Source organism: Gekko japonicus, unplaced genomic scaffold (genome assembly GCF_001447785.1).
Source record: "Gekko japonicus isolate JY-2015 unplaced genomic scaffold, Gekko_japonicus_V1.1 scaffold13, whole genome shotgun sequence".
Taxonomy (NCBI): Eukaryota; Metazoa; Chordata; class Lepidosauria; order Squamata; family Gekkonidae; genus Gekko; species Gekko japonicus.
In genome coordinates this window covers 66-26,355 of record NW_015172553.1, presented here as the reverse complement: position 1 = coordinate 26,355, position 26,290 = coordinate 66, and the positions used below count along the sequence as shown (strand labels likewise).

Genomic DNA, 26,290 nt, shown 5'->3' with positions numbered 1-26,290 from the left:
GAACATCGGAAGAGTCCTGCTGGATCACACCAATAGTCCTCTGAATGCGAAGGTTCCCTTCAGCCATCATAGCTAGTAGCCATTGATAGACTGATCTTCCACGAATCTATCTCATCCCCTTTTAAAGCTGTTTATTCCTGTGACCATCACTACATCTTCTGGCAGTGAATTCCACATTTTAATTCAATTCCCTGTATCAAGTGGTATTCCCTTTTGTCCATCTTGAACCTCCTGCCCATCAGTTTCATTGGATGCCCTCCAGCTCTCGTATTTTGAGAGAGGGAGAAAAATTCCTCTTTGTCAGCTCTCTCCAACCCACGCATCATCTTATAAATGTCTATCACGTGTCCACCCCCCCTAGCCATCTCTTTTCTCAACTGAAAAGTCTCAGGTTTTTCAGCTGTTCCTCATGGGGAAGGAGCACTGATAGTTTAAGTTGGAAATGGGGCATGTGCAGAGGTCTGGGGGTGCAGTTTCGAGGCAGTCTGGATCCAGCCTGAGTTGTTGAATCTCTTCTGTCTGCAACGGCAGGTCATCGCCCACTACCTCTGGCTTCCAACGGCTGGAGCCGAAGGATGTCCCCAACGTCTCGAAGCCCACCAGTGGGCCGGGCAGCTCGGAAAAACCAGGGCAAGCACCGCCAAGGACCGCGGCCCCCAATTCGCCCAAGGACCCTCGCCACATCGTGGGAACGGCCGCCCAGAACCCAGCCAAGGACCCCCCCGTTAGCAGACCCGCCGAAGCTAGACTTAAAGTGGATGTGAAGGTCTCGAAAGGTACGATTTAGCCATTAGCATCTGGAATGAACTCTGGCACTTTGGCGCCTTGTCTGAATTATGCGTCTTAAGCACATTGGCATAAACATCGTTAATTTGCACAGCCGGTTCCACTTATATGCGTCACGAGGAAGGGAACAGGGCTGTGCTGGGTCAGATCTAGCATTTACACAGTGGAATCCTCTCTGGAGTTACTCCGGTCTGAAACGACTGAAGTCAATGGAGATCGACCGGGGTAACTCTCCTATAGTTTCAGCCGTTCGTGCTGTATTCTGTTCTCATTAGCAACCGGTAGGATGCCTCTGGAAAGCTTACAAGGAAAGCAAGAAGGCAAGGTATAGTTCCCCTGAACATGGAGGCTCTATTAGAGATGAATAGGCCCGGGGTCCATGGATTTGTCTGATTATTGTAAAAACCATCCATGGCTTTGGAGATTACATTAAGCATTCCATTCATTCATTCCCCGCTTTTCTCCCTCCCAAAGCGGCTTATGACACTCTCCCCTCCTTTTTTAATCTCACAACCACCCTGCGAGGTAGGTGAAGCTCAGCTTGTGTGACTGGCCCAAGTCACCCAAGCACGTTACTACAGTGGAGTAGGGGTTCGAACCCGGATCCTAGTCTGACGCTCTAACTACTACACCACACTGTCGTTTTTTACAGATGCTTCAAAACCTATCTTGGCCCTCCCACACAAGGGCTAGAAACAGGCTCTTTAAAAAAGGGGGGGTATTTCTGGAGTCTGAATTCTGCGTCCCAGATCGAATTCTGCGTCCAGTATTAATTTCTGCAGTGTCTTTGTACATAACGCAGAACACAATAAAAGCTCTGGGTATAACTTGATCTGCTCAATAGTTTGGTGTAGTCGTTTGGTCTAGTGATAGCCAGTTTGGTGTAGTGGTTAAGTGTGTGAACTCTAGTCTGGGAGAACCGGGTTTGAGCCCCCACTCCTCCACTTGCAGCTGCTTGGTGACCTTGGGCAAGCCATAGTTCTGTCAGAGCTGTTCTCTCAAGGACAGTTCTGGAAAGAGCTCTCTCAGCCCCACCTACATCAGGGGGTGTCTGTTGTGGGGAGGGGAAGGGTGCTGCTCTGAGACTTCCAAGTGAAGGGTGGGGTATAAATCCAATCGCTGCCTCCTCCTCCTCCTCCTCTTCTTCTTCCTCCTCATCCTCTTCTTCTTCCTGTTCCATTTCTGAAACAGATTATTGTTCAGTGGGGTGATCATTAAGGATGTTTAAAAACATATTCTCGCGGTAGGGTTGGTGGCGGTCTATGCCAGGAATATGGAAATCCTGCCCCCGAAGACGGAGCAAGTCTAAATGTTATGCTTCACCCCACCCCCAGCTGGGGATCTTTCTGAACGCCGTGTCACTTGAATTGATGAAAACACATAAATCATATTCTCCCCCCCCCCACGAGTAATACAGCGGTGCTTAGGAAGGCCATTAAAATAAAAGATTAGATGAAGCTGGAATTGTTCAAGAGGGGCCGTGCCACGGATGCACTTGGAAATTGGTTTCGCGCTGAAGGAGGGAAAAGCCAGCGCCGAGGAGATCTGATTCTTTTTTAAAAAAAACAAAAACAAAACACCAGGCGAATTCAACTCCGGTTCCCTCCTTGGGGTAAATTATGCAAAGCGGCATACAGGGCTCTGGTGTGCGTCTTCTCGGCCGGCCGGTCGTTACGTCGGGCTTGGTCCTTGTGCTGTTTTTTATTTGGGAAAAGTTTTTAAAAAGGAAAAGGGCGGTCGGTGGAGGAGAAGTCGGGGCAGCTGATGGGAAATTGGGATGTTTAGCCGGAGCCACAATCAGTGCAGGTGCGCAGTTGTGCATTCAGGAAGCCCCTCGGTCCACGCAGGGGATAGGCCACGTTTACAGATCTTTTTAAAAATTTCAGGCGTGCAAGGAGCCGATTTATGGCCCAGGGTAGCCAGAACTTGTCTGCTCTCAGAAGCTAAGCAGGGTCGGTCCCGGTTAGCACTTGGATGGGTGACCACCAAGGAAGCCCAGGGTCGCTATGCAGAGGTAGGCCATAGAAAACCACCTCTGAATGTCCCTGACCTCATCTGGATGGCCCAGACTAGCACCAATAAGTAAACAAGATAGATCTGTCAGAGGAGGGTGGGATGTAGATGTTCAGTATTTTTAGAGAGAAGTTTCCGCAATTTATCAAAGTGGCTTGGGCAATGGGGGGGGGCAATCTTGTAGACGAATGGATCTTAAATTAGGATTAAGAGAAACGAAGGTGGTTACGCCTGCGTGGGGGCCACCTCCACTACTGGCCCTGGATGCTAAAAGGGAGTGAGATGTAAATCCTCCAAGGGATAAGGGAGTGAGGGCCCGAGTCTCCTGCAGAAGGACAATATCAAAGGATTTAAGATCGTCTATAAAATCATGTTCATTGGCCTTGTTCCTCCACCCTGCTATATTCCAGGAGACAAGTTTGGCTATCGTGGGTGGAGAGCCATCCGGAAGTCAGTCCATCTCAACTAGTTGATCTAAGGAATTGTTCTCGTCAAGATTGACACACCCATTGCTAACGATATCAGCATGCCGGGAAATGTCCCTTATGCCCAAGGGCTTAGAGCTGATGTCACCCCCCTCCCTTGATAAAGATAGGCCCAGACTAGCCTCATCAAATCGCAGAAACCAAGCAGGGTCAGCCCTGGTTGATAACTTGGATGGGAGGCCACCAAGGAAGTCTAGAGTTGCTACGCAGAGGCAGGCAATGGCAAAGCCACCTCTGAACATCTCTTGCACTGACTTGGGTGGCCCAGGTTAGCCTGATCTCATCAGATCACAGAAACTAAGCAGGGTCAGTCCTGGCTAATAACTTGGATGGGAGACCACTATGGTAAATTTGGCTTCAAACCATAGAGTTTTGCCCACAAACCAGAGCGTCCCCTCCTCCGACTGTGTGACATCTTCTCATTGGGGCCTTCCCTTCCAGTTTTGCCGGAAGTCGCCTGGGAAGGTCAGTTGGGGGTGGGATTTCCCCCTCTGGCCAGGTGGTTGGTGGCAGGTTCCCCTGCCCTCACTGGGGGACTGGGGACCCTATGCTGCCTAGATTATTGATCACTAGTCGGGGAGCGTATAAGGCAGCCTGCTTCGTATGTTGACCTCCATGTGTTTCTCATACAGCAGGTGGCCCGGGTGTTACGGAAGAGAAGTCGGAGAGCCCAGCGGACTGGCGGTCGAGGCTGAAGCCGGTGGGCACCAAGTGGGTATTGCTGAGAGTGCTGCCCCGCCAGATATCTGTGTTTTTGTTGCCCCTCAAAAGCCCGTGCTGATCTCTGTGTGCGTGTTGGTCAGGCTAGCTCATTGCCCCCCTCTCCGAGACCCACCCGTGGGGTGCCCGTAGCTCAGACGTAGCACGCTAGCTTTGCGGGATTCGACCCCGTATTCTCCCTTTCCAAGGATCTGAACCGGATCCCATCAGAACAGATGTCGTTGGGCTAAGCTAATTTCAGTTGGGCAACCATGCTGGTCTGCAGTTGAAGCACCAGATGTGGCTCCGGTAGGCCCCTTGGAGACCAGCAAGATTTTGGGGGTATGCACTTTTGAGAAACCAAAGCTCCCTTCGTCAGATATGGGGATTAGGAGGGGGCTGTATTCTGGGAAGAAATCCGCAGTTCCTTGTGTTTCCCCTGTGAGAAGATTGGTAACGATACTCAGTCTGTGCATCACTACTATTGACCTCTCTACTCCCCACATTCGGCACCTGCAATATTGTATTCCTGTGTAATTCGCTTATGGAACTCACCGCCACCAGACGTAGAACCAGCTGCTAGGTTAGGTGGCTTTTAAAGGGGACAGGGCAGATCTGTGGAGGACAGACTTCATCGACGGCTATGAGTAATGGTGGCTCAGTAGACCCTCCATGTTCAGGAGTAGTATATCTCTGAATATTAGCTTCCAGGAGCAGCAACAGGGGTAAGGACTTGGGTGCTGCTCTAGATGGTCCGTGGCCCAATCCTGCACCATTCGCATGCACGGAGACTGCAGAATCGTGCTTTTAATTGGCACAAAAATTGAGGCAGCCTTTAGTAAAATTTGGCTCAGCTCCTAGCCTGAGGACCGTTCAATTAGGTTTAGTTTTAGGCTCCTCCATTTTAATTATTTTACTTTTCTTCCTTACGGCGCTCAAGGCAGCTCACAACATTCATAAAATACATAAAATAGGTTACGTTAAAAATACACCAAAAAAATCACAGTTTAGGACCGCTTTAATTAAATGCTGACCTAAATAAAGCCATCTTCAGCTGGCTCCTGAAGCTCGAAAGTGAGGGGGTGGGGCAGGGGCACCCCTCCCTAGGGAGCCTGTTCCGGAATCGTGGGGCCACCACCAAAGAGGCCCTGTCCAGTGTTCCCTCTAAGCTGAGTGAGTGTGAGCTAGCTCACAGTTTTTTAGCCTCCAGCTCACATATTTTTGTCTTAGCTCAGGAAGGATGGCTCCAGAGCCAACTAATTGATGCAGCAGCCAAATCGCTGGCTCACAACTTTAATGCCAGGAGCTCACAAAGTAGAATTTTTGCTCACAGGACGCCACAGCTTAGAGGGAACATTGGCTGTCCCGTGTGCCCACCGGACAAGCTTCTTTGATTGGTGGGACAGTCAGGAGGGACTCTTCCTGTGAGTTTAATTCCAGGGCAGGAATGTAGGGGGAGAAGATGGTCTTTCAGATATTCTGGTTGCAAACCATGTAGGTCAAAACCGACACCTTGAATTGGGGTCAGGAGCAACGCTCCCTCTAAGCTGTGGAGTCCTGTGAGCATAAATTCTACTTTGTGAGCTACCGGCATTAAAGTTGTGAGTGAGCGATTTGGCTGCTGCGTAGATTAGTTTGCTCTGGAGCCCTCCTTCCTGAGCTAAGACAAAAAATGTGTGAGCCAGAGGGTAAAAAACTGTGAGCTAGCTCACACTAACTCAGCTTAGAGGGAACACTGGACAGGAGTGGATTTGAGTGATTTCAGTGTCGTTTTTTAAATGTTGCAACCAATACCGTTTGTGTTTTATTATGTTTGGTCTTTTAGATGTGAGTCACCACAGCCTGGCCTGTAGCCAGGATTGTGTGGCTTGTGGGGCATATGTTTTTTCTGGTGGGACTGAAGCTCTCATTGCAGAAAGAAAAGCCATGTAGCCCATAGAAAGCTGTTACCGGGAGAGATCTCTAAATTGCAAGCTGTCAACCACTTGAGATGACAGTTCTCAGCTGCAGCAGTTCAATCACTTCTGCCAGCCTAAGCGACAGTTCTGAGAACAAGTCGGCAAGTGCGGGTGATGACTTCCCTAGTTGAGAAAGGTAACACTTAGGCAGAAAAACTCTCTTAAAGGAGACCAGTTTCTTGACATAGAGTTAGCAGGGATTCTAGAGGTCACCTACTCCAACCCCCTTGCTCAGTGCGGGAATTAGTCAACTACAGCACCCCACTCTGCTTAAAGGAGTGCACGCCTTTTAAAAAATGTTTTTAAATGATTGAAAAAAGCATTTACAGGAGACATTCTTGTGGGGCTGTGCCTCTTAGAAAGGGGGCAGAGCCCCCAAAGCCCCACCGCAGCTACGGGCCTGACTCCAACCAGTTCTGGGGAGGCAGCCGACACATTCCAAATACTTAACAAAGCTTAGGGCAGAGTTTCGGTTATACCAGACAGTGTTGGAATATGTTTGGCAGGACAGTGCGGTTTCTTGGACTGCCTCTTATTGTTTTGCAGATTCCCCCACCAAGGAGATGCCAGAAATGCTCCGAAGCCCGCAGAAGTCCACAAATCGGTTATCAACATCACTCCCAGCTCGGCACCCAAAGAAACGAAGCCGGCTTTTCCCAAAGTCTCCCTGATGGTTCAAGAGCCTGGTACGGTTTTGTTGTAGGTGGGAGGAGCCGTTTATGCTCTGTGAGGACTTTGTACAAGAGCCGGATGTGAAATCAGATTTGGGATCTTAGCTTTCATTTTTGAAACATGTGTGCAAGGGTCCAGTCCTCATGGAGGCTGGCAAAAGTCCCAACAGCGGGGTTCGCGTCTGCTGGAGAATTGGGATGCAGACTGGTATAGTATAGCTCGATTTCATCAGATCTCGGAAGCTAAGCAGGGTCGGTACTTGGATGGGAGACCACCAAAGAAGACTCTTGCAGAGGAAAGCAATGGCCGACCATCTCTGCTTCTCCCTTGCCTTGAGAGCCTCTTGTTGGAGTCATAAGTTAGTTGCTGTAGATTTTCCGGGCTGTGTGGCCGTGGTCTTGGCATTGTAGAACCTGATGTTTCGCCAGTAGCTGTGACTGGCATCCTCAGAGGTATAACACAGAAAGATGGAGTGTTCTCTGTGTCAAGGTGAGAAGAAAAATGGTAGGCAGGTAATTTATATCTACTCCAGAAGGTGGGGTAGGGCTGAGTCATTATCTTGTAGGAGTTCCCCAGGCTATGAACATCCTAATGGTGGAGCTTTCCTGAGGAGGTTCTTTTGTATGTGGATTGGCTGTTGAAATTCTAATCTTATCTGTAGTGCTATTGTCAGATGAAGAGCCTTTTGTGTTTTTCAGGACAGGAAACCATGCCCTATTTATTTTTAAACTCTCTTCTTTCCTGTTGAAATTGCCAATGCTCTATACTACTAAGCCTTGAGATGTAGGGCATGATGTGCTCACTACCAGGATTGGGTTCTAGAGCAGAAGGGAAGATGAGCAAATGTGCATAAAAGGAGGCGTGGGATATCCTGAAACTGGAGACGGGACTTTTTCGTGAGGCGCAGGGTGGGACACGGAGTCTTTGGGGTACCAAGTGTCCCTTTTGCATTCTAGCACCAGCAGCTGATCAGCCGCAGAAGAAGAGACTGTTGGTGTCCAGCCTCGATATCACCAGCGGCTGGCAGAAGCCGAGGCCGCAGGGGGAAGATGCTCCGGCCCTCCGGAAGGTGGAGGAGCCGGGGTGGCCAAAGAAAGCCATTGCGTCTGGTGAGTGATTCCTCCTCCCTTGGTTTTACTGTGACAGGCAATGAGTTCACATGGCCAGTGCAGTGTAGTGGTTAGAGTGCTGGACCTAGTTCGGGGGACCCAGGTTCGAATCCCTGCTCTGCCATTGAAGCTCGCTGGCTGACTTTAGGCCAAGTCACGGTGTCTCTAGATCAAACTCGTGGGTCCCCAACATCCTGCCAACACCTTTCCGACACCAAGTTAGAAAGTGGGTGGGGCCCAAATGGGGCTTCCAGCAAGGCTTCTGATTGGCCACTGGAGATTTGATTGGCTGGTTTGGCAGCAGCTGTCACCACAGAACAAAAATCATTACTGTGGGACTGAAGGCAAGAGCCAGTTTGGTGTCGTGGTTAGGAGCGTGGGCTCTAATCTGGGAGAACCGGGTTTGATTCCCCACTCCTCCACATGCAGCTGCTGGTGTGACCTTGGGTCAGTCACAAGTTCTTTCAGAGCTGTTCTCTCAAGGGCAGTCCTTGAAAGAGCTCTCTCAGCCCCACCTACCTCACGGGGTGTCTGTTGTGGGGAGGGAAAGGGGATTGTAAGCCGCTCTGAGACTTCTTTGGGTAGTGAAGGGCAGGGTATAAATCCAATCTCCTCTTTTTCTCTTTTCTAAGCTGCGGCAGCCATTTTGTGGCTGCGCCCAGTACTCTGTGTCAGAATTCCAAAGCTGGGGACCTACCTGACAGGGTGGTTGTTGTGGGGATAAAATGGTGGAGAGAATGGTGTTGGAACCCGCTGTCAGTCCCCATTTTGGAGAAAAGAGGGATATAAATATTTCCACGAATATGGTAAGAAAGGAGTTAAAGAAAAAGGCCACACAGTATCATCAGTCATGTCAGTCAGCCGTTGGAGAGCCCTTGGAAAGAAGATTCTAGCTGATGGAAGGAAGGCTGCAATTGCTAGGGTCAGATGTATCTATGGCTACCACACATGGAGGAAGGGTGGAGATAATTTTGTATGCAGGAATGAGGAACTTCCTCCCTTCGGTGCTCAAAATCCTCTCCTTCCTGTTCTAATCGCGACGTATGTTAAGCTTTACCATAGAGTTTCAGGCGATTCCTAGAGCTACCCGATGCCACTTCCGTTCCCCCCCTATTCCCAGGACCAGAAATCATAACATCACCAATGTCGCACACGCCCCCCCCTATTCCCGCCCCCAACCCACTGGTCAGTTGCCTGGTGACCCTACTTTCAATCGTCTGTTCATTCGCCACATGGCCTGTTCATATTTTGGTGGCGGTACCGGCATTATGGAATTCTCTCCTCGAGGAAAACGAGGCTGTTCTCTTAGGAGGGCATTTTACTGTTGAGTTTCAGAGAGTGGCTATGTGGGTGTACAGCAGAACAGCTCCATTCGAGTCTGGCAGCACCCTGGAATCCTCCAAGATTTTCAGAGTACGACTTTTGACGAAGGGAGCGTTGCGTCTCGAAAGCTTGTCACCCGAAAATCTTGTTGTTCTCTCATGGCTGTGGGACTTGAATCTAGCTATTTTGCACTTAAATTTCATAAGGAGGATATTGTTTTGAAAGACAGCTGTGTAGAGGTGTGTTCCTTATCTTTCTTTTTTTAAAATTACAAAATGTGAATTTCACTCTTACTGGTGGGTCATTTTTAGAGGGAGAGTTTCTCGCTCTCGCGAGCATCTCAGACTTCACTCAGTTTTCCTTCATGTCACAAGAGTTTCCTCTCCCCTCCCTTTTGTAGTTCAACCTTCAGCTCCTGAACCCTTCAAGAAGCGTCTAAGCAGTCCTGCGGTGTCTCCATCCAAGGTGCGGCTGGGAATCAAGGGCAGAGCTTTGCGCCAAACAGTGTCACAGACTTTGGGGAAGGTGTCAGTATCATTGGGAAAGACTGACGGTCAAAGAGGAAGAGGACGGCAGATGGTTAGACAGTGTTATTGATGCAAGGAATGTGAAATTAACCAAACTCTGAAGGATGGCGGAAGACAGGAGGGCCTGGCGTGATGTGGTCTATGGGGTCGCAAGGGTCGGACTCGACTGTGCGACTGAACAACAGCAGCAAACGAGTATCATTGGGTAGCAAAGCAGAGGTCTTTTTATGAGCGCAGAGAGGATCAGGCCTTCTGGGAGGGAGAACGAGGTCTCGTGGAAGGGCAGCTCCCAGACTTGGTTTCCCCCCCACCATGGGGACGAAGCACACGATCCCCCAACAGCCAGTAGGGACAGGATTGGCTCATAAGTTCCTTTGGTGGTGGGGCTTGTGTGTATTACTAACTTCTGTGGTTTTGTTCCTTTCAGCTCTCCTCGGACTACATCCCCGAGAAAGAAATCCAGAAGGAAGTCCAGCAGATCGAGAGAGATTTGGATGAGCTGGAATTGAAGGGGGTTGACATGGAGAAGCAGCTGAGGAAATGCGAGGGAGGTAGGTGGACGTGAGGGTTGCCACACAGGCGTCTGGTGGCGGATTCGTTACTACAGGGGGGCCCAACATGGTGCCCATGGGCACTGGTGCACACCGAGTGTTTTTTAGAAAGTGGGAGGGGCCGGATAAGGCTTTTTCCGGTAGGACTTCTGACCGGCCAATGGAGATTCAATTTGCTGTGCAGATTTTTAAAAATGTTGCTTTGGCAGCAGCTACCACCAGACCAAAAAGAATCTTCATTGTGCGATTGAAGGTAAGCTGTGGCAGCCATGTTGTGTCTGACTCCACCCGCTGCAGCAGCTGTTTTGTGGCAGCCATTTTGTTGCTGCGCCCACCACATAATAACATAAGAGAAGCCATGCTGGATCAGGCCATTGGCCCATCCTGTCCAACACTCTGTGTCACACGGTGACCAAAACCAAGGAGGTCCACCAGCAGGGCCAGAACTCCGGAAGCCCTCCCACTGTTCCCCCCCAAGCACCAGGAATAGAGAGCATCACTGCTCCAGACAGAGTGTTCCATCTATACCTTGTGGCTAAGAACCACTGATGGACCGCTGCCCCATATGTCCCATCTTGAAGCCCTCTATGTTTCCTGTGGCAGTAAATTCCATGCGTTAGTCACTCTTTGGATGAAGAAGTACTTCCTTTTATCTGTTCTAAGCCAACTACTCATCCATTTCCTTGAGTGCCCACAATTTCTTGTATTGTGAGAAAGGGAGAAAAGGACTTCTTTCTCCACCTTCTCTGTCCCATGCATAATCTTGTAAACCTCGATCGTGTCACCCCTCAGCCGTCGTTTCTCCAACTCAAACAGCCCCGACCTCTTTCACCTTTCTTCATAGGGAAGGTGTTCCATCCCCTTAATCATTTTAATTGCCCCTTTTCCGCACCTTTTCCAATGCTGGGTCAGAAGTCCAGAGACTACCCAGGGCCGACCCTGCTTAGCTTCTGAGATATGAGGTGATGAGGCCATCTGGGGCCATCACAGCAATGTCTATCTGATGGAGTGGATTAAGTTCACATGGGTTCTTCAGAGTGTCTTTGGCTCTTGTGTGTAGATGACCGCGAGGACGCGCTGATGGTGGAGTGGTTCAAGCTGATCCACGAGAAGCAGCTGTTGCTGAGGCGGGAGTCGGAGCTGATGTACAGGTGGGTGATGCCACAAGTGGTCTATCCAGTTCCGGGGGTGCAGGAAGGTGGTGGATGGAAATTTTGTTGACCAGGCCGTTGACATCTTGCTGTCTGCAGGGCTTGCCTTGCGGAAGGCCCCAGGTTCAGTCCCCGGCATCTCCAGTTAAAAAGGACCAGGCAGGAGGTGATGGGAAAGACCTCCGCCTGAGACCCTGGAGAACTGCAAAGAGGGGCCGTTGCTCAGTGGCAGAGCATCTGCTTGGCATGCAGAAGGTCCCAGGTTCAATCCCCAGCATCTCCAGTTAAAAAGGACCAGGTAATAGGTGATGGGAAAAACCTCCGCCTGAGACCCTGGAGAGCTGTAAAGAGGGGCCGTGGCTCAGTGGAAGAGCATCTGCTTGGCATGCAGGAGGTCCCAGGTTCAATCCACGGTATCTCCAGTTAAAAGGACCAGGTAATAGGTGATGGGAAATAGCTCCGCCTGAGACCCGGAGAGCTGTAAAGAGGGGCCGTGGCTCAGTGGAAGAGCATCTGCTTGGCATGCAGGAGGTCCCAGGTTCAATCCCCGACATCTCCAGTTAAAAAGGACCAGGTAATAGGTGATGGGGAAAACCTCCTCCTGACACTGGAGATCTGTAAAGAGGGGCCGCGGCTCAGTGGAAGAGCATCTGCTTGGCATGCAGAAGGTCCCAGGTTCAATCCCCGGCATCTCCACTTAAAAAGGACCAGGTAATAGGTGATGGGAAAAACCTCCGCCTGAGACCCTGGAGAGCTGTAAAGAGGGGCCATGGCTCAGCGGTAGAGCCTCTGCTTGGCATGCAGGAGGTCCCAGGTTCAATCCTCGGCATCTTCAGTTAAAAGGACCAGGTAATAGGTGATGGGAAAGACCTCCTCCTGAGACACTGGAGAGCTGTAAAGGGGGCTGTGGCTCAGTTGAAGAACATCTGCTTGGCATGTAGAAGGTTCCAGGTTCAATCCCTGGCATCTCCAGTTAAAAAGGAGCAGATAATAGTTGATGGGAAAAACCTCCGCCTGAGACCCTGGAGAGCTGTAAAGAGGGGCCGTGGCTCAGCGGTAGAGCCTCTGCTTGGCATGCAGGAGGTCCCAGGTTCAATCCTCAGCATCTCCAGTTAAAAGGACCAGGTAATAGGTGATGGGAAAGACCTCCTCCTGAGACACTGGAGAGCTGTAAAGAGGGGCTGTGGCTCAGTGGAAGAGCATCTGCTTGGAATGCAGAAGGTCCCAGGTTCAATCCCCGGAATCTCCAGTTGAAGGACCAGATGGAAGGTGATATGAAAGACCTCTGTCTGAGACCCTGTAGAGCCGTTTCCAGTCTGAGTAGATAGTACTGACGTGGATGGACCAAGGGTCTGATTCAGTATAAGGCAGTTTCAGGTGTGTGCTTTCCAACCTGGCGTGGGAGGGTCAGTCTCGCCCTTGATGGCATCAGCGGGTCAAAAGCAACTGTCTTGCAAACCCACTGGGGTTTCTAGCCCCATAGCTTCCAATTAGTTTTGTGGCCATTGCTTGGACAGATAAATACATGAAGCTGTCTTCTCCTGAATCAGACCATCTGTCCATCAAGGTCAGTAGTGTCGAGTCAGACTGGCAGCGGCCCTCCGGAATCTCAGGCAGAGGTCTTTCATGTCACCTGCTGGTCAAGTCGAGTCGCAGGCAACGTATGGTGACCCCATAGGGTTTTCGAGGTGAGAGACAAACAGGGGTGGTTGGCCAGTTTGGTGTGGTGGTTAAGAGCAGAGAACTCTGATCTGGAGAACCAGGTCTGATCTGGAGAACCAGCAGGGTGACCTTGGGTCAGTCCCAGTTCTCTCAGAGCTGTTCTCTCCAGTTCTCTCAGAGCTCTCTCAGCCCCACCTACCTCACAGGGTGTCTGCTGTGGGGAGAAGAAGGGAAGGTGATTGTAAGCGGCTCTGAGACTCTTGAGTGAAGGGTGGGGTATAAATCCAATCTCCCCCCCCCCCAGGAGGCTCGTGAAACCTGAATTGTTTTTTTCTTTGCCATCTTGGAATGGATTATTTATTGTATTTTATTTATGCATTTTATTGTAGGGTTGTAATCTAAGTTATTTATTGTATGTTTCCCCCTGTTGTGAGCCACACTGAGCCCTGCTTGCAGGGAAGGGTGGCCCAGAAATTGAATTAAATAAATAAATAAATATTTCTCCTCCTCCTCCTCTTCTTCTTCTTCCATTGCCTGCCTCTGGGAAGCGACCCTGGACTTCCTTGGTGGTCTCCCAACCAGGGCCGGCCCCAATTAGCTTCCAAGACCTGATGGGATCGGGCTAGCCTGGGACAAACAGAGGTGGTTTGCCATTGCCTGCCTTTACGGACCACGCTTGGACTTCTTGGTGGCCTCCCATCCAGTACTAAGGAGGGCCAACCATCCAGGTCTTTCCCATCACCTGCTACCTGATCTTTAACTGGAGATGTCGGGATTGAACCTGGGACCTTCTGCATGCCAACTAGATACTCTACCACTGAGCCATGGCCGTTCATTAACAGAGTCGAGAGCTCAGCCAAATGCTGAATACACAAGAATCTGATCTCAGATCTGTGCCTGAGGCCCTCGAGAGTTGCTGCCGGTCAGAGGAGACAATACCACCCCCAGTAAAACAGTCTTGTCGTTTGGTGTATGTCAGCCTCATTTTGTTGGGGGGGATGGCCCACTGTGGCCTACCACATGCGCAAAATCCCAAGTATCATTCTCGACATCGTGCATTAACCTGCAGTGGATCAGGAACTTTTGCTACTGATCAGAGGAGACTACTTCAGGGTACTGGAAGCAGTAATCTGCTCCGGGAGAATGCAAATAGTTTCAGAGGTTGGCCATGTTAGTCTACAGGAGAAGAGCAAGTTTCGAGACCAGTAGTATCCTAGATACCAAGAAGATTTTGGAAGCATAAGCTTTTGAACGTCAGAGCCCCCTCCATCAGATACAAGGTAGAAATCAGAGTCTTTATCACAGTAGGATTATTATTGTTGTTGTTATTGTTGACGTTATTGTATGGCATTGTGTGTAGAATAGCCAGGAGATCCTAAGATTGTCTGGCAGCCAGAAGTTCTAGCTCTTTTAGTATTATGCACCACTAGGTGGCAAACTAGACTTGTTTTTAAGAGACATTTCAGAAGTGCTTTGCCGTTGCCTGTGTCTGCGTCACAACCCTGGTATTCTTTGGAGGTTGCCCTTCTAAATACTAGCCAAGGCCGACCATGCTCAGCTTCAGAGATCTGATGGGATCGGGCTACCCTGGGCTTTCTAGGTCAAGGCATCACAGTAGGAGAGCGGCTGTCATCCAGACAGAGAGTCCTGGCTTCAACCCGTTCTCCACACACAGTACAGAAAAGAGGCTCCTTCGAGTGGTCTGGTGGGTTGCCGCCAATCTTCTAGGGTGAACTGAGTTCAAATCCCAGTGGTCTAACCACTTTCCCTTTCCCTCCTTTTTTTGCAAAACAGGTCAAGACAACAGAAACTAGAGGAGAAGCAGTGGAACATCGAGACCGAGCTCCGGAACCTCATGAATAAACCCGGTGGGTCTTTTGGTTGTATCTTTCCATGAGAATATATTTTTAGGATTCTTCTTCAGGGGTGTGTGTGTGTGTGTGTGTGTTTGCATATAACTTTCTTCCTTTTATTTATTCCACTCAGTGTACTTCTGTCTAACACTTTCCTGCTGTCTTGAGGAAATGTAATTAAAGTAGTCGCGAAACCCCGGTCGCAGCAGACCGAGAGAACCGAATGCCGAAATTTCAAAAAAGAGCCCGAATAACCATGGCTTGGATTCCTTGGACCTGCCTAAAGGAAGTCCTCTTAGGACAAACATTCCTCATTTCCTCCTCCGTAGTTACTTCTGTGCACCTGTCCTTCGCAACTAGAAGAATCCTTGCCCCCTACTCCTCCCGGTTTCCTTCTTCCTCCTTGCCCCCTACTCCTCCCCTAATCCTTGCCCCCTACTCATCCCGGTTTCCTTCTTCCTCCTTGCCCCCTACTCCTCCCGTAATCCTTGCCCCCTACTCCTCCCGGTTTCCTTCTTCCTCCTTGCCCCATACTCCTCCCGTAATCCTTGCCCCCTACTCCTCCCCGTTTCCTTCTTCCTCCTTGCCCCCTACTCCTCCCATAATCCTTGCCCCCTACTCCTCCCAGTTTCCTTCTTCCTCCTTGCCCCCTCCTCCCCCCGGCTTCTCCCTTCCTCCTTGCCCCCTACTCCTCCCGGTTTCTTTCTTCCTCCTTGCCCCCTACTCCTCCCGTAATCCTTGTCCCCTACTCCTCCCGGTTTCTTTCTTCCTCCTGTCTTCCCTGATCTTCTTCTCTGCTTCTTCTTGCTCCTTTACAATGGTTTGTTCTGTTTTTGTTCCCTGCCTCGTGTTTCCCCCCCCTTTCCCCTCCTCCTGCTTCCGCAGGAATCCAGAACCAGACAGTAAACCCCACCCAAGTCCCCTTCACTTGAAATCCTCACCGTCCACCAGTGGGGGCTGTTTCAGGCCCGTCGATAGAGATGACCGTGTTGTGTCTGGTTTCTTCCTCTCCCGTGCAGAATCCCTGAAGACCCCCAAGGACAAAGCCCAAGAGGAAGAGCTGCTTAAATCTTATCTGGCCATCATCGACGGTCGGAACGAGATTGTAGAGAACTTGGACGAGGACCGGATCAGGTGGGGCAACAGACATCCTGAAGCTCTCCTGATCTCAGGGGGATAGAAGAAAGCAAGCACAGGGGTTTAGATCCCGATGATGGTGGTTTACCTGGCTCAAGGGTAGAGAACCTGTTTGGCATGCAGAAGGTCCCAGGTTCAGTCCTCAGTGTCTCCAGTTTAAAGAATCGGGTAGTCAGCAATGTTCCCTCTAAGCTGTGGAGTCTTGTGAGCAAAAATTCTACTTTGTGAGCTACTGGCATTAAAGTTGTGAGCAAATGATTTGGCTACTGCATAAATTAGTTTGCTCTGGGGCCATCCTTCCTGAGCTGAGACAAAAATGTGTGAGCCAGAGGCTAAAAAAACGTGAGCTAGCTCACACTAACTCAGCTTAGAGGGAACACTGGTAGTCAGTGATGGGAAAACCTAAGTCCCTGAACCACTTCTGATCATAGTAGACCTCTGAGTGTAGGGCAGGTTCATTGGGCTCCACTAGGTATTAAAAGGAGGCGGAGAAGAAGAAGAAGAATTGGTTTTCTACCCCGCCCTTCACTACCTGAAGGAGTCTCGGAGCAGCTTACAATCACCAATCCCTTCCACTCCCCACAACAGACACCCTGTGAGGTCGGTGGGGCTGAGAGAGCTGTGACTGACCCGAGGTCACCCAGCTGGCTGCATGTGGAGGAGTGGGGAGTTAAACCCGGTTCTCCAGATTAGAGTCTGCCACTCTTAACCACTACACAGAAGAGGGAGGAGGAGGAGAGTTGGATTTATACCCTGCCCTCCACTCAGAGTCTCAGAGCAGCTTACAATATCCTTCCTCTCCCCACAACAGACACCCTGTGAGGTAGGTGGGGTTAAGAGAGCTCTTTTGAGGACTGCTCTTGAGAGAACAGCTCTGAGAGAACTGTGGCTTGCCCAAGGTCACCCAGCTGGCTGCATGTGGAGGAGTGGGGAGTTAAACCCGGTTCTCCAGATTAGAGTCCGCCGCTCTTAACCACTACCACCAAGCTGGCACTCAGCTCTGGAAGCACCCCTTATTTACGATCACTACTGTGGCTGTTTCAGTAAAATTCCACAGTAGAATTTCCCATCACATTTCCGTCTGATTGAGTGGGTTGTGTCCCCCGAAAGCTCATGCTGAAATAAGTGTTTTCGCCTTTAAGGGATGACCCAGGGTCAGCAGATGGACCAGGCTAGCTAGATCTCATCAGATCTCAGAACCTAAGCAGGTCCAACCCTGGTTTGTACATGGATGGCGAAACCACCAAGGATGTCTAGGGTTGCTGTGCAGAGGGCAGGCAATGGTGAAACCATCTCTCTGTGTCTTTTGCCCTGACCTTAAAGGCCTCAATTAGCGGAATCTCACTGGATCTCTGAAGCTAAGCAGGCTCAGCCCTGGTTAGTACATGGAAGAAGAAAAGAAGAAGAGATTGGATTTATACGTATATTTATATACTTCACTCGAAGTCTCAGAGTGGCTTACAGTCTCCTTTCCCTTCCCCTCCCCACAACAGGTACCCTGTGAGGCAGGTGGGGCTGAGAGAGCTCTGAGAGAAACTGCCCTTTCAGGAACAGCTCTGACAGAACTATGGCTTGCCCAAGGTCATCCAGCAGCTGTGAGTGGAGGAGTGGGGAATCGAACCCAGTTCTCCCAGATTAGAGTCTGCGCACTTAACCATGACACCATACTGGAAGGGAGACCACCAGGGCAGTCTAGGGTGGCTACACAGAGGCCGTCAATGGCAAACCAACTCTGTTTGTCTCTTGCCCTGACCTGGAAGGCCCAGGCAAGCCCAATCTCATCATTTCTTAGAAGCTAAGCAGGGTCAGCCCTGATTAGTACTTGGATGGGAGACCATGTAGGAAGTCCAGGGCCACTACGCAGAGGCGGACAATGGCGAACCACCTCTGAATGTCTCTTGCCTTGAAAACCCTATGGCAGGGGTGTCAAATATGTGGCCCAGGGGCCGGATCAGGCCCCCGGAGGGCTTCTATCAGGCCCACAGTGGAACTGGCTGCCTTCTGCTTCTTCTTCCAGTTCTGCTGCCGCGTCATCGTAGATTTGCAGCTAACAGATACACACCTGAACAGCATACTCAAGATTGCAACAGCACAGGCATTTTGATGCAGTCATTCAGAGCAAGAGGTGTCAGTTATCAGACACTGTTAAATAAACAAAATATCGCAAGAGTGCTAATGTTTTAAGCATGTTTTCATTTTAAGTAAAAAAAACCCCAACCCTTTGTGTTTGTGTCCTTTTATAAAGTTGATATCTCCGCTACCTGGCATTACGACACACGTGGCCCCGGCCCAACAAGGTCTCGTTTATGTCAGATCCAGCCCCTATGGGGTCACCATAAGTTAGCTGTGACTTGATTGCACTTTCCACCACTCACAACTGTCAACGAGGAACTACAAGCAATTGTAACTTTGAATTCAAATTATGGTACAGCTGTCTTAGGCCCCGGAAGTACTGGGGACTGGGCCTCTAACCTTATGCATGCACTCGGCCGCTGGGCTACAACGCCTCTGCCAGGTTATCCTCCCTTCGCGGAGAACGTCATCAACTAGGAAAGTGAATTTGACTCTCTCTCCCCCTCCCCCTCCCCAGTTCTTTATTCTCATGTTTCTCCAGCGGCTTCTCCTTAATAAAGGTGAGGCTGCCTAATGGAGACCCCGTACAGATCGGAGCATCTCCTTGACCTCTGGATTTCCCATGAGGGGCCAGCAGGCCCCTTGAATGAGTTTTCCGTCGTCTCCCCCTGCCAAACACGGTTCGTAGGGTCCGACTTCTTGGCAAGTATACAGGAGCAATTAAGGGCCTTCGTAGCTTTTGGCTGCCGTTTCGCGGTGGATGAATGCTGTGAGAGGGTGTGGCAACTAGGCAGGTGGGGAAGAAAACATAGGCAGGACGCGGCTAGCGGAAGAATTGTGTGCATTCTGATTTTAGACTTGAAGACACTGTTTCATGCTTATATCTGAAAGCTAAAACTTAACGATTACCTACCCGTCTCCTGGGCTGCGGTGGCTCAGGGGTTAAGAGGCTGAACTGCCGACCGGAAGGTCTGTAGTTCAGCAGTTTGAGACCCAAGTGCCGCGTGACGGAGTGAGCTCCCGTCTCTGGCCCCAGCTCTTGCCAACCTAGTAGGTCGAAAGCAAGAAATTGCAAGTAGATAAATAGATACTGCTTCGGTGGGAAGGTAACAGCGTTCCGTGTGTTTTGGCATTTACCGTGTTTCCCCGAAAATAAGACACTGTCTTAGATTTATTTTTTTCTCAAGAAGACACACTAGGGCCTATACCACAAATGCATAGAAATCCTGCTAGGGCTTAATTTTGGGGTAGGTCTTATTTTCGGGGAAACAGGGTAGTCATGCCAGCCACATGACCACGGAGAGGTCTTCGGTCAGCGCTGGCTCTTCGGCTTGGAAATGGAGATGAGCACCAGACCCTAGAGTCAGATTCAGCTGGTTTTCAAGCAAGGGAAACCTTTGCCTTACCCATCTCCTATGTCTCTGCATGTCTTGGTCAGCCTGGGAAGAGGCAGAACTGTGACTCATACAGAGGCACAAAGGGTGTCTGTCTTCTGAGGCCAAGTCATTCTGTTGTGTCTCTGCACTGGGTGTGATTGAATGATCCGGTCATGGTAGAAACATGGCGGAGTTGCCTACCCTCGCTGAAGACTGACTGGAAGGAAACCTGGACAGAGATCGTGCAGTGGTGCCGCAGGCAGACTCTTTTGGGGCAGGGAATCCTTGCCCTCAGAAGAGGGCACCCCTTGCAAGAATCACTGATCCAGGCATGTTTTGTGATTGGAGGGACGCAAGCCTAGAACTGAGACTCATTCAGATTAGCAGTAAACAATCTATTCTCAGGGAGCTAGGTAATTTATAAGAACTTAAGAGAAGCCAATGTTGGATCAGGCCAATGGCCCATCCGGTCCAACACTCTGTCACGCAGTGGCCAAAAATACCAGGTAATAACAGGAGGTCCAGCAGTGGGGCCAGGACACCAGAAGCCCTCACACTATTGACTCCCCCCCAAGCACCAAAAATACAGAGCATCATTTGCCCAAGAGTCCCTATCTATACCTTGTGGCTAATAGCCACCGATGGACCTCTGCTTATTGTTTCCCTGGATTTATTTATTGTTTCCCTGGATTGGCAACAATTGCTCTTGTAGTACAATACACAGAGCTGTGGCAAAATTATCTACCCCAGTTGGTGGCAGATTACGCCCAGAATAATACATCATGCAGGGATACAATAAGCAGCCTCTCTCTCTCTCTCTTTTTTGGTGAAAGCTCACCTGAACCTTTTAAAAAATTGATTTATTTCTTGCAGTGCACTAGCAATTATCTTGCTGTACAGCCATTCTGATTCACCCTTAGCCGTAAGAGAAGGAGATCTGATGGGGAATTAACCCAGAAATCTGCCAGATCGGAATTCTTTGGCCAATACGAGTTCCAGCAGTTGTCAACACTTGATTGGAGAACTGGGGAAATAATATGCTCCTCCCAGTGGTAGCTAGGATCCCACTTAGCTGAGCTTGGCCAATGTCATGAGTCATTGAGTTATCCACTACGACCCCGAGGTCCTTTCCCCTTTCAGTCTCGGACCATTTCCGCACTAGTGACATTCCCCGCACTTACGTTTTTAAAACTGCGTGTTGTGACATTTTCCACAGTAGATTTTCCCTCACCTGGCACAAGCACGAAGTTTTTCCCTCCTTACCCTGCATTTTTGAAACCCCCAGTTTTAGTGAGTTCCGAAGACGTAGGGTAAGGAGGAGAACTCGGTGAGGAAAAATCTACTGCGGAAAATTGCATGTAACGTGTCGTTTTAAAAACGTCAACGTGGGGAATTTCACCACTGTGGAAATATTCTCGGCAAGGTCAGACCTCATTAGCCTAGCCTTGAAGTTGGGATATCTTTTTGTCCCAATGTGCATCACCTCACACTTACCAACACGGAACTTCATTTGCCACATGGTCACCCACTCACCCAGTTTGTGGAGGCGCTGTTCTTACGTTCTCACGATGCCAAGAGTTTCAAAGCCTGGCACGTGTTTCTCTTGCTGCTTCCAGCCAAGTATTTGAAACTTCGGCAGCATGGGGCCCTTCTCTAACTATTTTTCCTTCCTTCTGTAGGGAGCTGGAGGAGGACAAAGAGATGGCTGCCCTGATCCGGAAACTCGGTAATCCCTTTGCGCAGTAGATCCGGAGACCCCTGTGGGAAATTCCCGGGATGCTGTTTTCTTACACCAGTACTAATTCTGGCAATTGTGTGGCGCATGATCAGAGAATTGCAAAATGCTCACAAAATACTTGTTTTTTTGAGGGGTGGGGGTTCCTTCGTGCATTTTCTCCCCACTTTAAAGCTTTAGATTCTAGCCACGTTGGGCCGCTGTGGGGGAAGAGAGACTTATTTTGTTCCATTTACTTATTTAAATATTGATTCGCTGCCTTTCTTCCTTACAGAGCTCCAGGTGGGGTACAATAGCAATAAAATACGTAAAATAGATTACATAAAACATTTAAAAAATCAAAAATTAAAACCACAATTTAGGACTGCTTTGATCAAATCCAGTCCTAAATAAAACTGTCTTCAATGGCCTTCTAAAAATGTAAAGAGAGGGGGCCAGGCGCACCTCCCTGGGAGGTTGTTCCATAATTTTGGGGCTGCCACCAAGAAGGCCCTGTTTTGTGTACCCACTAAAGGCGCTTCTTTGATTGATGGGATGGTCAGGAGGGCCTCTCCTTGTGATCTACCCGAGGGACCGCCTTTCCCCATATGTCCCCCAGAGAGCACTGAGGTCAGGGTCACAAAATTGCCTGACTCTCCTTGGTCCGAAAGACGTCAGACTGGCCAGAGCCAGGGCCTTCTCAGTGGGGGCTCCACACTGGTGGAATGAGCTCCCGGAAGACATCAGGGCCCTGTGGGACCTCTTACAGTTCCGCGGGGCCTTTAAAATGGAGCTCTTCCCCCAGGCCTTCGATTAGGAACCGCCACTGACGAATGAGCTATTGAACATCTTACGGCCCTCATGTTACAACTTTGGATATTGGCCTTCCTACATTGGACCATCTCATAGCAATTCGCCATCTATACTTACTTGCACTTTATGTAAATTGTTCGTTTATGTGAAATCTTACTGTATTTTATTGTATTTATTGTATTTAACTTGTTGTATGCTGCCTTGGTCAGGAACTGTGGTGGCTCAAGTGGTTAAGACGCTGAACTGCAGGCTGTGGAAGGTCAGTAGTTCAGCAGTTCGAGACCCGGGTGCCGCATGATGGAGTGAGCTCCCATCTCTAGTTCCAGCTCCTGCCAACCTAGCAGTTCGAAAGCAAGAAATTGCAAGTAGATAAATAGGTACCACTTCAGTGGGAAGCTAACAGTGTTCCGTGTGCCTTGGTGTTTAGTCATGCCGGCCACATGACCACGGAAACGTCTTCGGACAGCGCTGGCTCTTCGGCTTTGAAACGGAGATGAGCACCGCAACCCTAGAGTCGAATTTGACTGGCTTTCGAGCAAGGGAACCTTTACCTTTACTTTATGCTGCCTTGAGCCAGCTTGCGCTGGCAAGGTGGAATATAAATCGAAATAAATAAATAAATAAATCTTACTTCCCAGGCAGGAACTTATGGGAGAAGATGGTCCATCAGACCGTATCCTATAAGGCGGTGGCCTTGAACCCATGCTGGCTGTGGCAAAGAGTGGGCATATTTTTTAGTAGATTTGTTGAGATTACTCTCTACAAGAATGACTTGGAAAGGTTGGGGAACACTGAGAGTTTCTGAGAAAGGCTGGGGAACCCTGGTATAACAGACAGGGGGTTCGAAGGCGGCTTCACTCTCTCTGTGGTCAGAAAACTGGATTTATAACCTCCTTGTTGTTAACTTTGCTTTTTAAAAATAGTTTGTAATTTCCCCCTGCCCTTCCTCCATAGATGTGTCCCGTAGCAACCAGGAAGGTGAAAAGAAAAAAGTCAAGTTCGGCTTGTTCAAACTATTGCAACTGAAAATCAAGAGCTAGGACTCGCGAGTGACGCACGACCTCAGCGCTCGTATCCGTGGGGGCCAAGGGATAGTTTTTGCTGCCGTTTGCTCATGTGGACTCCACAATGGGAAAGACTGAGGCCTGTTTTCCAGGACAGTCAAAACCTACCGTGCTTGGGAATGACAGAATGAAGCTTGACTGGGGGAGTAAATGGTGATCTTTGTGGCAGCATATGCCCCCTCCTGCCTTTCAAGAAGGAATCAACACTGCTTCAAAACCAGTGTGATGGCTTTTGTCGCCATCTGCTCGGTAGCAACTCATTCATTTTTCTGAGCTTTTCCTCAGCACCTGGATCTAGTTGTGGAATGGCCTCATCCCTTCCTGGTTTGGCAAGATCAGACTGTTGCCATGGCTGTAATGCCTTGAGGAACAACCAGATATCAGCCTGGGAAACCTTTGCTTGAAACTAGACATGACAGGTGATGCGGGACTTCCACTGGAAATGGGACTCCACATCTCCACCAGTTATTTGTGTCACTGAAGTACTACATAACCCATGATGCGGTGCCATGGTGCCACCTGTTTTCCTTCCTTTGATTATATGTTTTGTGGGACTAGACTTTACCACAGGAGGCCTAAACGAGAATGTTTTAGGAGAAGTCTAGGTGTTGTGTCTAGTTCCGTCCTCAGCAAAATGGCCGCTCTTTGGCCACCTCCACTTCTGAGGGGGAAAGAAGAACCTTCTGCCCCAGGAAGCTTGATGGCTCCTCCCCAGAAGGGTTACGGGAGTAATTTTTGAACCATGTTATGGAGAACCCTGGGTTTGTCCATACTTTACCAAGGTTCCTCGATAAGGAAAATGATAATGATCCAGAAAGATAACTTGCCTGCCACAACTGATTTTGGGCTCTGTGCGGGAATGCTGTCTTCATCCTGGCAGGACATTTGTGCTTTCGAATCAGTAGCTGACAGACTTTTTTTATCTTGACAGGCACATTTGAATTTGTATTTGCTTTGGAGGGCTCTGATTCGGGATGCAACACCCAGCGCTGGCGCTGGAAACAGGAAGTGTCGGTCTCCCACTCGAAGCCTTCCAGAGCAGGCCGAACCTGAGTTATGTTGGCCCTCTGTCCCGCCTCACTGCTCTTTGCGGCCTTTGGGCCTCAAGCTGTTAACCGCTATTTTCAGAGCCTCAGTGGCTCGCCGACTATGAAGTCCAGTGGGCCAATGTGACCCACAAATCAGGCCGCTCAGAAAGCCAGCAGAAATTCTCTCATGGGCTGTCGCTTTCCCGCCTCGCTTTTAACAACAAGCAGATGTTACGGCCCGTCGGCAAACTTCCCTTCTCTTCCACTCTGGCGTGCAGGAAGGGGAAACTTCACCTGTTGGATTTCTGCCGGTTTGACAACAGTGTTGTGGTACAAGGGCCTTGCTAGAAAAACAGCAGCGACCCTGTGCCAAGTGATCTGTGGATGTTGGCTGAGTCGGGGTAGAATGTGGCATCGGGAAGGGACAGCCCGAAGGTTTGTGTATTTCTTCTTGGGTCACCAAGAGTCAGCTGCAAGTTTCTTTCTACCACCACCATTTCTACCACCACCATTGTACTGGTTAAAAATCCTCCTGCCCTAGCAGCTGTGAAAGTCACAGGATGCCTCCGTGTTTCTGACCAGGAGTTGGCAAAATGGTTCCTTGTGAGGTTTTTGTAGGGTTCCTGTGCTACCGGAGTTTGTTTTCAAAACCCTTTTACGGGCAGGCCCCCAATGTGAACATTTTCTTGTCCACCAGGTGGCGGTGCAGCTCTCGACAAGCCCCCTTTTTGCCTGCCATAGGGTGAAAGGTTTTGTTTTAGATTTAAAAGGGGTGGGGACTCGGAAAGCATATGAAAACCAAGGGGGGGGGGAAGAAGCACGAGGGAAATTGGAAAAAAAGGGGGGGAGCGAACAGCATCGACGCGTGCGTCTGTATAGCCAGGCACTTGGTATCGCGCCCGGCTTTTATTTTTTGCACTTGTTTACATTAAATCAAGAATGATTTAAATGGAGTGGGCTTGTAAAATTGTTTTGAATGTGCCGGCTGGGGAAGAGAGAGGCTTTTTTCTCAATGTCTGAATTTTAATCAGGGCCCGTCCCGACAGATGGAGAGATAGAGAGACGCTGGTGGGTGTGAGAAGCGGGAGCGAAAAGGGGAACCGTCCGTTTATTAGAGCCAGCATGGGGTAGTGGTTAAAGTGCCGGACTAGGGTTTGGGAGACCTGGGTTCAGATCTCGGCAGCCATTGAATCTCACTGGGTAGCCTCGGGCCAGCCATGCTCGCTCGGCCTAACCTACCTCACAGGGTTGTTGTGAGGGCAAAAGGGAGGAGAGGAGAACAATGTAATCCACTTTGGTTCTCCTTTGGGGAGGAAAGGGGTATAAATGAAGTCAATCTCTCCTTATATATAAAAGCCAGTTGGGGTGGCTTCTGGCCTATGGGGCGGCAGGATAAATGCGCGGCAAAATCAGTTCGCTGGCTAACCTGCCACTCACACACGGGTCCCGGGCCACTGGCTAAGTTGCCTGGCTGCTTGGCTCACTCCTGCCCACACAGCCCCAGGCCAGCCGCTCACCTGCAGTGTCCAGGAAGCCGCTGGACGGGAAGGACGCTGCGGTGCCTGGATGCTGGTGTGTGTGTGGGGGAGGCGGGTGAGCGGCCTCGCTGGCCTACCACCACGCCCCGACTACGGTCACAGATGGGAGAGGAGGGCCGTGCCGCACTTCCCTGGGCCACCGCAGCCTGGCCCATGGACACCGCTGGCCCATCTTCCGGGGGGCCGTTTGCCCTTCCCTGCGCTGCCCCCGCCATCGCACCCTGACTCACCATGGGGCAGAGGGAGACTGGCAGTGCCACACTTCCCTCACTCGCCGTAGCCTGGCCCAGGGAGGCCGCGAGCCCTTCTGGGGGGGGTTGGTCTCTGCCGCCCTTCCCTGCACCCGCCTTGCTGCCCTAACGCGTGCCCCGACTGCGCTCGGGGAGGCAGCAAAACAGCGGCACCACGGTTCCCTGGGCCACCGCGCCCTCGCCCAGCCAGGCCACAGGCCCTTCTTGGGTGGGCGCCTCCACCCGCCTTCCCTGCGCAACCCCTGGCCTCGCTGGCCTGGCGGCACACCCCAACTGCGCTCGGGGAGGCGGGTCACGGCCCCGCCGCCCTTCCCTCGGCTGCCACGGCCTGGACTGCGCAGCCTGTGGTATCTTTTTGGGGTGGCGGGTTCGGACTCTGCCGGCCTTACCTCATCCGCCCCTGCTGGCGCGCCCCCAGGCCCCAGCCATAGCGCTGGCCGCCCAACGACTGCGCGGGGCCTGGAGAGAGCCACGGCGCGCTTCCCTGGCCCGCCGGGTGCGTCTCCA

At 50.5% G+C, this 26,290-nt stretch overlaps 1 protein-coding gene and 1 non-coding gene across 2 annotated transcripts in view; both read left to right on the top strand.

Moving 5' to 3' along the window:
• MICALL2 (MICAL-like 2) overlaps positions 1-23,073 on the top strand; it is a 65,524-nt gene extending 42,451 nt beyond the window's left edge. Inside the window, exons 7-17 of the mRNA XM_015421072.1 lie at positions 532-776; positions 3,917-3,995; positions 6,488-6,627; positions 7,570-7,722; positions 9,446-9,510; positions 10,000-10,123; positions 11,184-11,274; positions 14,731-14,804; positions 15,809-15,923; positions 21,055-21,101; positions 22,857-23,073. Of these exons, the coding sequence (XP_015276558.1) occupies positions 532-776; positions 3,917-3,995; positions 6,488-6,627; positions 7,570-7,722; positions 9,446-9,510; positions 10,000-10,123; positions 11,184-11,274; positions 14,731-14,804; positions 15,809-15,923; positions 21,055-21,101; positions 22,857-22,942 (1,219 nt within the window). The 3' untranslated portion in view covers positions 22,943-23,073. The remainder of the gene's footprint in view (positions 1-531; positions 777-3,916; positions 3,996-6,487; positions 6,628-7,569; positions 7,723-9,445; positions 9,511-9,999; positions 10,124-11,183; positions 11,275-14,730; positions 14,805-15,808; positions 15,924-21,054; positions 21,102-22,856) is intronic.
• TRNAS-GGA lies at positions 12,452-12,523 on the top strand. The gene has a single exon. It is a non-coding gene; the product is annotated as a tRNA-Ser (tRNA).
• Positions 23,074-26,290: the final 3,217 nt, after the last annotated feature.